The sequence below is a fragment of the Pongo abelii genome, chromosome 12, assembly GCF_028885655.2.
Source record: "Pongo abelii isolate AG06213 chromosome 12, NHGRI_mPonAbe1-v2.0_pri, whole genome shotgun sequence".
NCBI lineage: Eukaryota > Metazoa > Chordata > Mammalia > Primates > Hominidae > Pongo > Pongo abelii.
In genome coordinates, this window is record NC_071997.2 from 83,331,860 (window position 1) to 83,345,799 (window position 13,940).

The window sequence follows — 13,940 nt, forward strand, 5'->3', positions numbered from 1 at the left end:
AGAAAACTTAGAAATTAATTATGCACTAAAAATTACTCATACTTAAGTTACAAATAACTTACGAACATAGATGCAAAATTTCTAAATAAAATATCAGGAAATGAGTAGTTTAATAGTATAAAATTATTATTGTAGGCCAGGGGCGGTGGCTCACACCCGTAATCCCAGAAGTTTGGGAAGCCAAGGTGAGCAGATCACCTGAGGTCAGGAGTTCGAGACCAGCCTGGCCAATGTGGTAAAACCCATCTCTACTAAAAAAACAAACATTAGCTGGGCATGGTGGTGGGTGCCTGTAATCCCAGCTACTCAGGACACTGAGGCAGGAGAATCGCTTGAACCCAGGAGGCAGAGGTAGCAGTGAGCCAAGGTCACATCACTGCACTCCAGCCTGGGTGACAAGAATGAAACTCCATGTCAAAAAAAAAAATTATTATTGTAAAGAAAGAGTAGAAAGAGAGGAAGAAGGAGAGAGAGAAGAAAAGGAAGTTGGAGTCAGGGAAGAAAAGGAGGAAGGGAGGAAGGAATTGAAAAGAAAGAAACTCTCTACACATACACACACACATACACAGAATTATTTAGATATGGATAATTTTTTGCATAGAAAATGTAATAAGGGGCCAGGTGCAGTGGCTCATGCCTGTAATCCTAGCACTTTGGGAGGCCAAGGCAAGTGGATCACAAGTTCAGGAGATCGAGACCATCCTGGCTAACATGGTGAAGCCCTATTTCTACTAAAAAATACAAAAAATCAGCCAGGTGTGGGGGCGGGCGCCTGTAGTTCCAGCTATTCAGGAGGCTGAGGCGGGAGAACGGCGTGAACCCGGGAGGCGGAGCTTGCAGTGAGCCAAGATCGAGCCACTGCACTCCAGCCTGGGCAACAGAGCAAGACTCTGTCTCAAAAAAACAAAAAAAGAAAATGTAATAAGGTAATTTAGATATAAGATAAATATTTCAAAATTAATTGCATTTTTACAGTATGACAACAAACATAAAATGTGACTTTAAATATTGGTTTCATTTATAACAGCATAAAACAGGATGTCATCAGGAAACACATTTAAGATATTAGGACATATATGGAAGAAAGTATAAAGCTTTATTTAAAGACATCAAAGAAGGGCTTAAATAACATGGTGCTATACCATATTCATGGATAAGAAGACTTGTTATCTTAAAGGTGATAATTTCTGCCCAAATTAATCTATATAATCAATATAATTCCAAACAAAATTATACCAGGGTGTTTTCAAGGAGTGTAATAATCTGATTCTAAAATTTAGTCATAGGTCCAAAATAGGCAAGATACTCCTATAAGAAATAAGATAGAGGTATTTTCTTACTGTATATCAAGACTTACTTTAAAGTTGTAGTAATTAAGACAGTATAACATTGGTGTAATGTAGAAAAAAGAACAGTGGAATATAAAAAAGCTTAGACACAAACCCATGCAAAATAGTTACTTGAGATATGAGAAAGGTAGTTTTACAAGTGAGAGAAGAAAAGAGGGACCATTCAATAAATGGTTTTGGGACAAATGTTTATCCATGTGGATAAAACCATTATGCCATCAGATAAAAAACAAATTGAGTCCTTTACTCACACCCATAAATATCAATGCCAAATAGATCAAAGGCTAAAATGTACAGAGCAAAACTAAAAAAATTTAGGGAAAATATAAAATAATATTTTTACAACCACAGGATTTTAAAAATTACAGGAGAATGAAAACATAAATTATGGTATATTAATGCAATGGAATACCAAACAGTAGTATAATATTAATAAACTACAGGTACACGTAACAGGTACAAAATTAATAAACTGCAGGTACACATAACAACATGGTTATTTCTTTAAAATGTCTAGTTAGTGTAAAATAGTAAGTAGCAAAATACTACTAAAAGAGTGATAGACTTTGTAAAAATGTAAAAACAAGCAAGAAATTAAATAATATATTCTTTGGCGATACATTTGATGACAAGATTAATTTTACAAAACAAATGAAATAATAACCACAAAATTCAGATTAATGGTCATCTTGGGCATAGGAACACAAGAAGGTAATAAAGGAAAATCAACTAAGTAGATGCAACAGGACTGGCTATGTCCTTTATTCTCTAGCCCGCAATTGTTTGTTGCATTATTATGCTTAATAAATTACATTTATGTTACCTATAAGTTGTGAATACGACACAGCATTTAAAATAAAAATCTCAATTTTAAAAAGATTTCTGCTTATTATACAAAGACTAATTACAGAGCTCTCCAAAAGCTAGAAGGGGACTTATGGGGCAGAGGAATTGGGTAAAAGGTTTAATTGGTAGTGAGTTTCTTGTCACTGGAGTTATTCAAGTACAGATGAGAAAATCCTTTTAAATTAATATGAATACTTAAGCATTAGTTGGTTGATTGAATTAACTTCCTTCTACATCTGAAAGACTATAATTCCTTGGATCAGTTGTTGAACAAACTAATTTAACCATTCATGTTAGCCAATTTGTTAAAAATATCAAGTCCATATAGACACTGCCTTTGTCTGCCAATGCCAGAGTTAGAATAAACCAGTTGCTCCCAGAAAAATCTAGGGATCAACTTTGCCCCCCAAATCACTTGCTTCTGTTTTTTTCTTAATAATTTAATCACTCTCTACATGGCTTTCCTTGGTAAGGCAGGGGAGAGGGAAGGAGGGGTGGGATAGGTATGTATTTTTAACATTTTCATGAAGCTCAATTTTATGCAACTAATTATCTAAAGATAGTATTGAAACTAATTTTAGCAAGTAATAAGTTGTGGGCAGGATCTTAGAGAATATTCTGCCTTTTAATCTTCATAGATTCTAGAATTGAAAGTAGAAAGCCACTTTTCTAAAAGTGTTGCCAAACGTTCCTCAGATCCCTCACCATCGAGGAGGGGAATGCCAACAAAAGTGCTGGGCTGTCACCTCAGGGAACATTTAAAACTAAGTTAAAAGCATAGATTAAATAAATTCATTTATGCCAACTGCCAAAAGGCAAGGGCAATCTTCAGAGCCTGGAAATGCGAGAAGGCAGGCAGGATATGCATGAGGGGGTGGATGTGCTGGCATTTACTAAATCCCCACTGGAAACCATAGCACATTTCTTAGATCACTCAGTTCAGTCAATTATCCCTACAGATAACCCTATCAGAAGTACCTCCCACATACGGAAATCTGCCTAAGGTTTGCTAACCCACCTGCCTGTTTCTGAATAGTGCCATTTTTGGCATAATTACAGCAAAAAAAAGAGGATCATTGAATGCAGCCCAGAAGGGCTGGTTTTCTCTCAGGTGGGCTGGTGGAAGAAATTGATGCTGAAGACTGAAGGTCCCAGCCCTTCACTTATTAGTACCCCTCTTAGTGATGTGTCATATTGTGGGTTGTGTCTTTTTTGGAGAAAGTCAATCATGTCACTCTGTTGAGAAGAGAATGGTGAACAGCAAGACTTTTGCAATGACATAATGCAAACTATTCCAGACATGCCTAATGGTTCTATTTGCTGTGTGCCTTAGGTCAGGGTGTAAGAAACCCAATCTTGAAGGAAAACAGAGTAGCTTATCTTGCCTGGAAGTAACCAAAAAAAAAGGCATCCCTTGGTGGGTCACGTGACCCTACCAGTTCTCAAGTCAGATCTCTTCTCATAAGGGCACTGTGTGGAGCTTCTGAGATCTGTGGAGGTTTTTCTCTGCAAATGCAGGAAGAAAGCAGGTGGATGGATGCATAATTATGGCCCTGCTCCAGGTCTCTTTGCTGGCATTCCTGAGCTTGGGCTCAGGATGTCATCATCAGATCTGTCACTGCTCTAACAGGGTTTTTCTCTGCCAAGAGAGCAAGGTGACAGAGATTCCTTCTGACCTCCCGAGGAATGCGGTTGAACTGTGAGTATCAGAGGGAGCGGGAACAACTGCATGGCTGGCACTTGTGCATTGAGTACTACTATTATTTTTACATTAGGCTGATATCTGTTAGACTGAAATATTTCTGCCCCTTGACCGAAGTCCTGAATAAAACAACAAACTCCCCAGCCCAACCCTTCTGCCTGTGGCTTTCCAAGAATCTTAGATGAGAGTTTGTATCAGCATTTGTCAGAGAACGGCAGTGTCAGAGAACCTGAATCCAAAGGCAAAGGGACAAGTTTTTAGTCTTTTCAATTCATTTGCTCTTGGGTTTCATACTCTCTTTAGTGGAACCAGAAAAGGAAAATGAAGGCAAAGTAGAAACTTAGGAGACCCAGAATTGGAGGCAGAAAGGCGGCTTTGATCTAAACAGAATACACAAGGTATGTCTCCTGAGGACACTGAATCTAAAAGGCCATAGTCTTTGTGGTTTTGAAGGCAGCAGCAAATAATTCCTGAACTGAGATTCTGCTTTTGGGGGTAAAAAGGAGGTGGTAGAGAAGAGAAAGGGTGTGAAGAAAGAAAGATAGGAAAGACGCAGAGAGAGGGAGAAATACAGGATAATCTTTTACACAACTGGAAAAAAAATGTGATTAATAATTTAGAAATTTACTTAACTATTTTAACAGGAAGTAGACTCCTAGAGTTGGCCAAGAATTTAGACACCATTTCACTCTCTCTTTCTTTTGCAAATTAGGAATCTGGTGAATGAAGAGTAAAGAGGATTTTCCAAACTCTCATGATGAGTTGAGATGGAGCCAAAAGTAGAAATCAGGCCTTTTGACTCACAGTCTACTGTTTTGTTTTGTTTTGTTTTCCCAACCCCCTGTAACTGACTCCATTAGAGCAATAGTGAGGCAAGCCTGTTTAATTGTTCAGTTACTGCTTCCCCTGAGAACTGGCAAGTTGGGACTCAGGGATTTTAGATACCCTCTGTGTTTTTATTGCAAGGATTTTAAACAGAAGCCTGTTTCAATCTTTGTCACTTAAAGCTATGAGTGATTTGCATGTAATTGAAGAAGGTGATCATCTCTTTAGTTCACCAATTGCCATATTGACACTGAAACATGTTGGTGTTGCATTTCAGATTTTCACTCAGGGACAATGAGTTGCAGACTTGCAGACCTGGTCGATTCTGTTTGCCACATTTCCCCCTTAACATCTCAAGTCTTCAGTCCTTATCCAGAGGCAGCTGCAGAGGCAGGGAAAATAACTGGCCAGCTCTGTGTTTTGGCTACACTGTCTCGGATTAGACAGCTACTCCTGATTATGCTGAAGAATGTACCCATGCACAAAGACAGTCTGATTTATTAGGTAAATATAAGCACAGGAGAAGGCCAATGTACCTGAGCTCCTATAAGTTGTTTGCTGCTAAGTGACTTTCAATGATAACTTAACCCCTTCTGAGACTCAAGTTCCTCATTTCTGAAGCCATTTTAGTACAACCTGCTTGGTTGAATTGTTGTGAACACTAAAAGATATAGATGTCCCCTACACCCTAATTTCCACCTCTCCTGGACCTGCTCCACTTTTTCCAGTGTTTCCATGTGGGTCAAGCAGTGCCATCCAGTTGATAAAACAAACAGACCCAAACAAGTTTTAATTTTAGGGTGATTCCACACTAGCCTGTCTGCTTTCTGAAATCTCATTATCAGAAGAGAGATTTTCTTTTTTCATTCTGCAAAGAAAACATAGGCCAAAAAAGAGAAAAGATGGAGGGATAAAGGGAAAAAGAGAAAGAAAAGAAGAAAGAAAAGAAAGAAAATCCACCCCCACACCCTAAAGCTTCAGGGAGTATATTTGCATGAATTACTATGAGAGGATATGAATTTTTGAAAAAAAGTAATGCTAAGGTATAAATGACTAAAACACATCTCTGGCCAACAGCATTTTGCAACTAAGGAAAGAGAGCATGAGATGTTGAGATAGTATGGAAAGATGTTGTGGGAGAGAGTGTGATGAACAGAGCACCAGAAACAAATTTCACATTCTTGACAAAGGCTAGCTCTAGGTCAGTTGCTTACTTCAGTGTACGTAATAGAGGACAAAGTTGCATAAAACTAAGAAAGGGAAAGAAAGTTCTTTCCAGGTGTTAGGATTTTCTTCCACCTAAGGAATGAGTATAGTTAAGAGCTTTAGAAGCTCTCTCAAATACCCAGTCTTAAGAAGATTCTGTCTTCTGCACACTCATTGGTAGGGCTTGAGTTGGACCATCTTAGAGTTTGGCTTTGCAATCTTCTTGGAAAGGTGTACTGAGGTAAGCAGAGAAATGTTGCTTTGTCTATTAGATTTTTAAAAAGGAAAATTATTTGAGGTCAGTGTGTTAATCACTGAAGAGCAGATAAAATGTCAAGTGAATTACAGCTCAGACATACTGTTAGAATGAAAGAGCAATTACCCTTATTTTTGCTTCCTTGAAAAGACTGAATCAAGGTTACCTAAGTAAATGGCAGAAGAGGGATGAAATGGCCTGTTCAACCAAGTATCTCTAATTCACCTTACAATCTTCCAAGTTTGCATATTAACTTTAATGATTACATGAGGTGTAGGTGGATGGATTATTGGACTTCATTGACTGCAATTGCTTAATCCATCAACATGTCAAAGCTTCATTGTTACTCAGGCTCACCGGATGGAAAACAATTCCTACATTTTACTATGTACATTTTTATCCTATCATTCCATTCACCTTGCAGCAGTTTCATTTCATTTGATACATCTGCCAGCTATCACGAAAGGTTGCTAATTTCCTATGATCTGCACATGCTGATATTAACGCTAAAAGAACAGAAGCACCATCAACAGGCAAGCAGATTTCATTTACTAAGGGGCTCCTACTATTTGCTTTATGCACTATGTTTTGTACATACTACTTCATTAAAACTTCACCAAAAACTGCAAGTTTGGAATTATTGCTCTGTTTTTCAAATAAGACAAACCAAAGCACAAAAAAGTTGAGTAGCTCGGGCAATTATCCCTGCAGCTCCTGGATGGCAGACCTGGGATCCAAATTTTAATCTTTTATATCTCCTCTGCATGCCATGTGAAATGAACATCATCTGACTCTATACCTTTCTTATTCTGAAAAAAAAAAAGAGTAATCCTTTACATTTTAAACCAGAAGTCAGCTTTATGGGCTATACCATCTCTTACAACTACTCACCTCTATCACAGTAGCAGAAAAGCAGCCATAAACAACATGTAAATTAATGAACACGGACATGTTCCAAGAAAACTTTATTTATGAACACAGAAATTTGAATTTCATATAATTGTCATGTCACAAAAAAACATTATTTTGATTTTTTTCAACCATGTAAAAAGGTGAGAAACATTTTTAGCTTACTGGCCATAGAAAAACATGGGGCAAGCCAAATTTGGCCCATGGACTATGTATTGCCCACTTCTGATTTAGACTATAGCTGAAAGAGTGGGTTAAGTATTACTGGTTTGAGTGAGGTTTAGGCAGCCTGAGGCACCATGGAGAAAGTACTAATCTAGGGGAGCAGGGTCACTCACGGGCAGCCTTTAGCTGGTTCTGATGAGTCAGAGATGGTAGAGTATAGTGTTTAGAATCTGAGAGACCTGAGTTTAAACCCAGGATGTTCCATTAAATTTTAGCTCTGTTATCTGGACCTTTGGCTGTAAAATGGAAATCACCATGTGTGCTTAACTGGCAGAGATGCTATGAGGATTACACGAGACAATGTGGGTAAAACACTTTGCACAATGTCTCTCACGTTGTTGTTGTTGATGATAATAATGTTGCTCTCAACTGTAAAATATTAGGCAAAAATTATCTACCACAGAGGGCTTTCGTGAGGACCAAGTCAGTCAAGAGATATGAGACTGATTTTGGAAAATTGATATAAAGATCTTTATAACTCTGAAGTAGTTTACAACCTCCCATTTGTTTAAGAATAATCTCCTCCCAGTGTATCTAGCACTTAATCTCCATGGACTTACTTTCTGGGTAAGAAAATGTGTCCCTTAACGCTGTCCATATTTGTCAAGAACTCAGGGAGCAGGTTCATTCTGACTATAGTCAAAGGAATTTCGGTTTCTGACTTATCTTAGAATCTCAGCTTCACCTAGAGGCAGTCAGTGGATCTAGAAAAGTGACTTTGATCTTACTTTATTCTTCCTGCAGTTAGAATTCCTAAGGAGAATGCAAACACCCATTCTACATCTGAAATTTGAAGTCTAGGCAACAGTATGGATGCAATGATGTTTTTCTTCAGCAGGGTCAGATGATTATAGTGCTAAAGAAGAAAAGGGTCTATTGATGGTCATTCTTGTCTTAAGGAAACCTGTCCCGGGATTACATTATAGGCTGCCTGTGTTAAACCTTGTCCTTATAGCACGTTCCCATATCTCATTGCAATCTCATTTCACTAGCATTTACTTCTAATTATCAAATTATCTTTTCCTCTTTTTATTTTATTTCTTTGCCTTACATTCCTTATTTTCTCATCCTGGTTTAGATTGCCATATTCCATAACCACAGATTATTATTAGGAATTTCAAAGTGTGTCTAGGTTAGTCTTTGTTTAATAGGTCTTTAGTTCAGAGGGATGCATCAATCGTGTATAAAAAGGGTAGCTTTGCTATACCAAGGTGTTCTGTGATGTCTAAGAGTGAAACAGAGTTTTTGATGTTTGCAAACTGAGCCACTTTTCTAAGAGCATTCTGAGGATTAACATTCCACAGAGCTCACTTTGGGAAAGGCTGGTCTATCCAACCCCAGCCATCAGGATAAATTCCTTCTAAAGTCTGAACCACAACCCAGGCCTCTTGACTCTCAAATTCAGTGCTCAATATCACAGCTAGAAAAGGACCCTTCAGATGGGTTTTTATTGTTTTGTGCCTGACAAGTAGGTATTTTAAAGTGTGCTGTGTTCTCGTGAAGGAGATGGTTCTGAAGTATAGACTATAGGTAACCATGAGGTAACTAGGTATTACCTGTTCTGAGGTGAAGAAAGAGAAGATAAAACAATGGATTACAAAACTATAAAAACCATTCCTAACTTCCTCATCTGTTGAATGTTGACAGTTTACTTCTCCTCATCATATAGGTTTCAAACTTTTCTGGTTACCCATCTAATCAGTTTACAAGTTCCTTTCATATTTCTGCTACTAATAATAATATTCTTTTCTAAAAAATTACCATCATCTTTGCTTGGGCCCTGGCAGTCTAAATCCTGGATTATATAATTACTTCCTAATTTATGTCTTTCTTATCAATCCCTCTTTTCTCCAAACTAGCCTGCACACTGTCATTTCTATTATCTCCATAAAACACCACTGCCACCATGTTGTGATTTCCCAGTTCAAAAACATTCAATAGCTCATCTTTCTGATTTTACCTCTCTTTATTCTCCAACAGGAGCCTACTCCACAAGGCTCAAGCATTGTTTGTGCATTTCTACCTCTTTGTGTCTTTACGTTATGCCTCATGTTTGTACTATTCTCAGTCTCTTGAAATTCAGCCTTATTATAATCTTGCTCAAAGGTTGCCTCTTTCATGAAGTCTTCCCTTACCACTCAGTCTTTATTTAAACTTGCTTTCATTCAAACACTGGTGCAGTTCATTTCACACTTAATCTTGCCTTGCATTTAATTTTTCATGTGTGTCTTATTTCCTCAACTGTAGTGAAAATTTCCTTTGTACACCTTAGTGTGTCTGGTTCAATATGATGTGTATTCTGGACGCTCAATTACAGGTAGAACAAATGATTCGATAAATCAGGAGGAATTACATCTGTTTATTTGCTCTGCTCCTCAGTATTGAATAAAGGATTCTTATAAAAGATAATTATTACTTTCTCCTGCAGTGAACTAGTATAGGATTGGATAGCTTTCTTATTTTCCTTGCTTTTTTATGTGTTTGTTTTAAGAAAATTCCTGTGTGTCATTCCAGAATCCATTAATTTATACAGAAAGAAAGAGACGTTGACTACAAACAAGGTCTGCTAAGTTAAAAGTTGAATATTCTATCCTCTAGGCACATCATTCAATCCTCTTGACGTACGTAATAATACTTGCCTCTCTATACCTAACAAAAATATTGAAAATAGGAAAGTAATTTTGCCCAAACAAAATCACTTTAAACCAGACAGAAGTGTTCAAAAAATATAATTTTTGCCAATTAAGGTCAGATGCTAGACCCTGAATTTTAAGTTTTCTATATTCCTCAGATGTACTTTGATTGTTGTAGTTCTCTCTGCTTATCAAAACTGAACACCCCACTGTGCAAATTGCCCTGAGTGCCCATGTTTGGAGTCTCCTATAGCCTTGTTTAGATACTTCTTTGACAGAAACAAACAACACAGCGTTCACACTAATATATACATAATCCTTTCTCTTGACATGAAATCCTGCACCTACTTTTGTGAGAAATGATATGTCTATGTCCAACATTTGGAATTTAATTGGGCTGGGGGAAAGGGAGGTTTATATTCCCTGCAGAAGAATAAAAAAAAATGACTAAAGGAACAGCTATAGAATGCAGTACCTTGAAAGAGAAAAAGTGGAAATTACATTGCAGAGAAAGAATCCTTTAAAGTAGAAGATGAACTCTATCCTGAGAATTGGCTAAGAGCTATAATTTACAGAGTCATTATTAGCAATTGAAGAGTAGGGGTTTGATAGCAAAGAACTGCACTTGCTTGGTGATGATAAAACCCCCTTGTTTACCTAAAGGTGCATGCCATCCTTCCTCACCCAAGTCCTCTACTATAAGAAGCCTATGCTTCAGAAGTAGGACATTGTGGCAGCAAATGGGAAATTCATTTAACTTTTGCTTATCTTTCTCCAAAGCCACTAATTGGGTTATCTAGCCACTGTGGTTGATTGGACTATACTTTTTCTTTAGGCGCTTAGATTTAGACTCTCCAATTTAGCTTTGTTTAGACTAGATTTTAGCTTATATAGCCCACAAGGTCAGCTAGGAAAGAGAGTAATTATTTTTAATTGCCTACAATCTGATTATAATGAGATATGGATGTTTGTTCTCAATCTGACCTCTCCCTGGAGTATCTCAGAGCATGTTTTGTATCTCTGACCTGAACATGCCATTACCTTGTTCTTTCATATGAAATAGGCTGGCTGATCTGAAAATCTTCAAAGGATACGTAAAATAATATTTGAATAAAGCAGCCGAACCCGTGCTATGCACTTGAATTCAATTATACTTTTAGTCTTCAGAGTGACATGAGCCCTTTTTTGCATCTCATCTCTCAGACCTTTTTCGGCAAGAGCCAACATAAAGTTATCACAGAGTCCTGTGTCAGAAACCATGAAGAATGCACAGCTGAGCCCATTTTTGTATCTTTCTAATGGCAAGCTTGATGAAAACTTCTAAGAAATAGGGACCTCAAAAGTTTAACTGTTTCGATGAAACAGAAAGATCAACAAATTGAGGATATTGAGAGAAAACTCATCAGTAGATTGATGAAAGTTTGATGTAAAGTGATGCTGAGATGTTTTCAATTCTCAAATGCTTTGATTTTACAAGCATCTTCAGGCACCAAACTTCCCCAAACCAACAGGCTTTCTCTAGACGTCAGATTCCAGCAGCTGTGTAACCCTTACGCTCCTCTGATCTCACTTGTGGGATTTAGAGAGTGAGCATGTTTCCCTTGGGCTGAATAGTTCTGTTATTTTGAGATGCAGCATGGAAAAACCCCACACAAACATCTCTCTCTTGCTATTTTCAACTTGTTGAGGGGTTTTAAACAAAGAATTTATGAGGAATCCTATCTCCAGCAATGATTTCATAACTAAACAGGGGCTGACAGGTCTCTGAGCACTGCATCCCTCCTGAATTCTTTTGGAATAAGGACACGAGAAAGAAAGGCCGCTTATATGAAAGGGCCACATCCTTGAGCACTAGATTTTCTGAAGTGGCTTTGGTTTCAAATATTCTGTCCCTTTAAGAAAGTTTACAAAATGTTGGTTTGTAAGATAGGATTACATCCCTAGAAGATGGCATTGCCTCTTGTGGGTGGTTCCTCATCTTCTCACAGTAGTAGCCTCTGAATTGGTCTCTGAGCTTTCCATCTTCTTCCCTCCCAGATCCCTGCTCTGAGATCTTGTCCTGGTTCAATTCCTCTGTGGGTACCAATGCCCAAATTCAGAACAAAAATCCAAAGTCACAAGTTTGGCATTAAGATCCTCTGTATTTTGGCCTCAAATTAACTCTTCTATCTCATCTCTTCTCTTCCATCCTCTCAACCCTATGCTCTATGTGCTATTTTCTACTCCCCAGCTTCCAAATATGTTTTATATTCCCCTACTGAAGTACTACTATTTTTTCCAGCCTGAATATATTCTCCTACTTCAATATTACTCACCTTTGATACCAAAGAAAAGAAGCTCATTCTTCATGAAGTTTTCTTTGAACAGCAAATATTTATTAATTATATATGTTCAAGTTCTATATTAGGCATTGGAGAGAAAACAATCAATAGGAAAGGCAAGATCCCTGTCCTCATGAAGTTGCCAAAAAAGAACTCAAACAAGCAATGACAATGTTTTTCCTTGCTCTTACTTGCAACTATCAGTATCTCTCTCAGAACTCAGAATAGTCATTGTTGAAATCACTAATTTGACAACTAATTGCATTGTTGCTTTGTGCAATCTGAAATCATAGATTGTGAGAGCTAGAAGGAATGGATACCTGCCTGCCTGATGCCAGAATAGAGGTGATGAGAAGACAGCCATTGGCCTGTCCCATGTAGATTTGCCTTCTTGACCACCGTGGGATGATTTCAGGGGCTATACAGGGCCACTTCCAAAATGCTCCATTGCTTTAAAGCTAGCAAATCCTTGCTTTATTTTACAAGAAGGGCACAGACCTGAACTAAAATATAATGAACAATCAGCAAATTAATGATAGGGTTCAATGGAAAGATATCCAAATATTTAAGTTTGACTAGAAGTTTACAAATTGTCAAAATACAAGAGACTCAATCTTTTCAGTTTGGATAAAAGAGGTTAACACAGAAGGTAGAAAAGAGCACCAAAGGGAAACGTAGGCTGCATTGCTTTCTTTGCCAACTTTGCCATTTTTCCAAAACTACTTGTATTCATAAATACTATTTTATGCCTGTTGGGTAAAAGTTTACCCGTCAATGGGCTGTGTATGCCAGCTTCCCCCAAAGCAGCTGGGATAATCCTGAATCTAGTAAAAGACCAGAGCTAATCTTAACAAAGGCCATAGCCCTCCAAAAATGACACACCTTAAGAAATTTTGCTTTGACATGAGGGGGACAGTAATAAGGAATTACAGAATGCTCTTGAACTTATAAGTAATTTCCTTGTCCTCTAAATTTCAAACTATTTGGCATGGTTATGTTAGCTTTAGGGTAGAAAAACAAATTAAATGCAAAAGAATGATCACTGTCCACCATCAGATCACAGCCTGAGCAGGTATCCACAGTCAGCACCAAACCCTTGCCACTACCATGTACCCATCAAAGCTCATTTCTCATCAGGGCAGGAAAGGAAGAAATCTTCATTGAATTGCTGTTTGTTTTGTGGGCAAGCAGTGTAGCATTTCTGTAAGTAAATACATTGGATAGGACAGTAGAAAATACAACAAGAAACATTATTTTAAGTTAAAAAACAAACTGGAAAAGCAATGAAAGAAAATATGACAATTATGATGAACAGCAAAGAGATCATCTGGAATCCTGCAAACAGTAGCAAAATTGCTTATCATGCCCCGATTGTGAAAATCTGCTGAACTCCTTTAATAAGAACACACAGTCTTGGAATGGCATCTCATTTCCCCAAACAAATACTAGAAATAAGGGGAAAGAAATGCCAACAGTTATGCTAGTCAGATAGGAAAATTACAAAGTGGCTCTGGAAGCAGATGTTTGGGGTAAGATTCTGGAGGAAGAAGAGCAACAATAGCAGCAGCAGAAGATGTAAGAACCTCAGCCAAAGAAATAGCTAGGCTGTTTGTTGGGGAATTGCTGCGTCAGAATCTTTATGTCTTGACTCGGGCTGGTTGAATTTCC

At 37.8% G+C, this 13,940-nt stretch overlaps 1 protein-coding gene across 1 annotated transcript in view; it reads left to right on the top strand.

Annotated features, from left to right (window-relative positions):
- The first annotated feature begins 3,664 nt into the window (after window positions 1-3,664).
- Window positions 3,665-13,940, top strand: part of FSHR (follicle stimulating hormone receptor) — a 202,438-nt gene continuing 192,162 nt past the window's right edge. Inside the window, exon 1 of the mRNA XM_002812040.4 lies at window positions 3,665-3,894. Coding sequence (XP_002812086.3) covers window positions 3,743-3,894 — 152 coding nt within the window. The 5' untranslated portion in view covers window positions 3,665-3,742. The remainder of the gene's footprint in view (window positions 3,895-13,940) is intronic.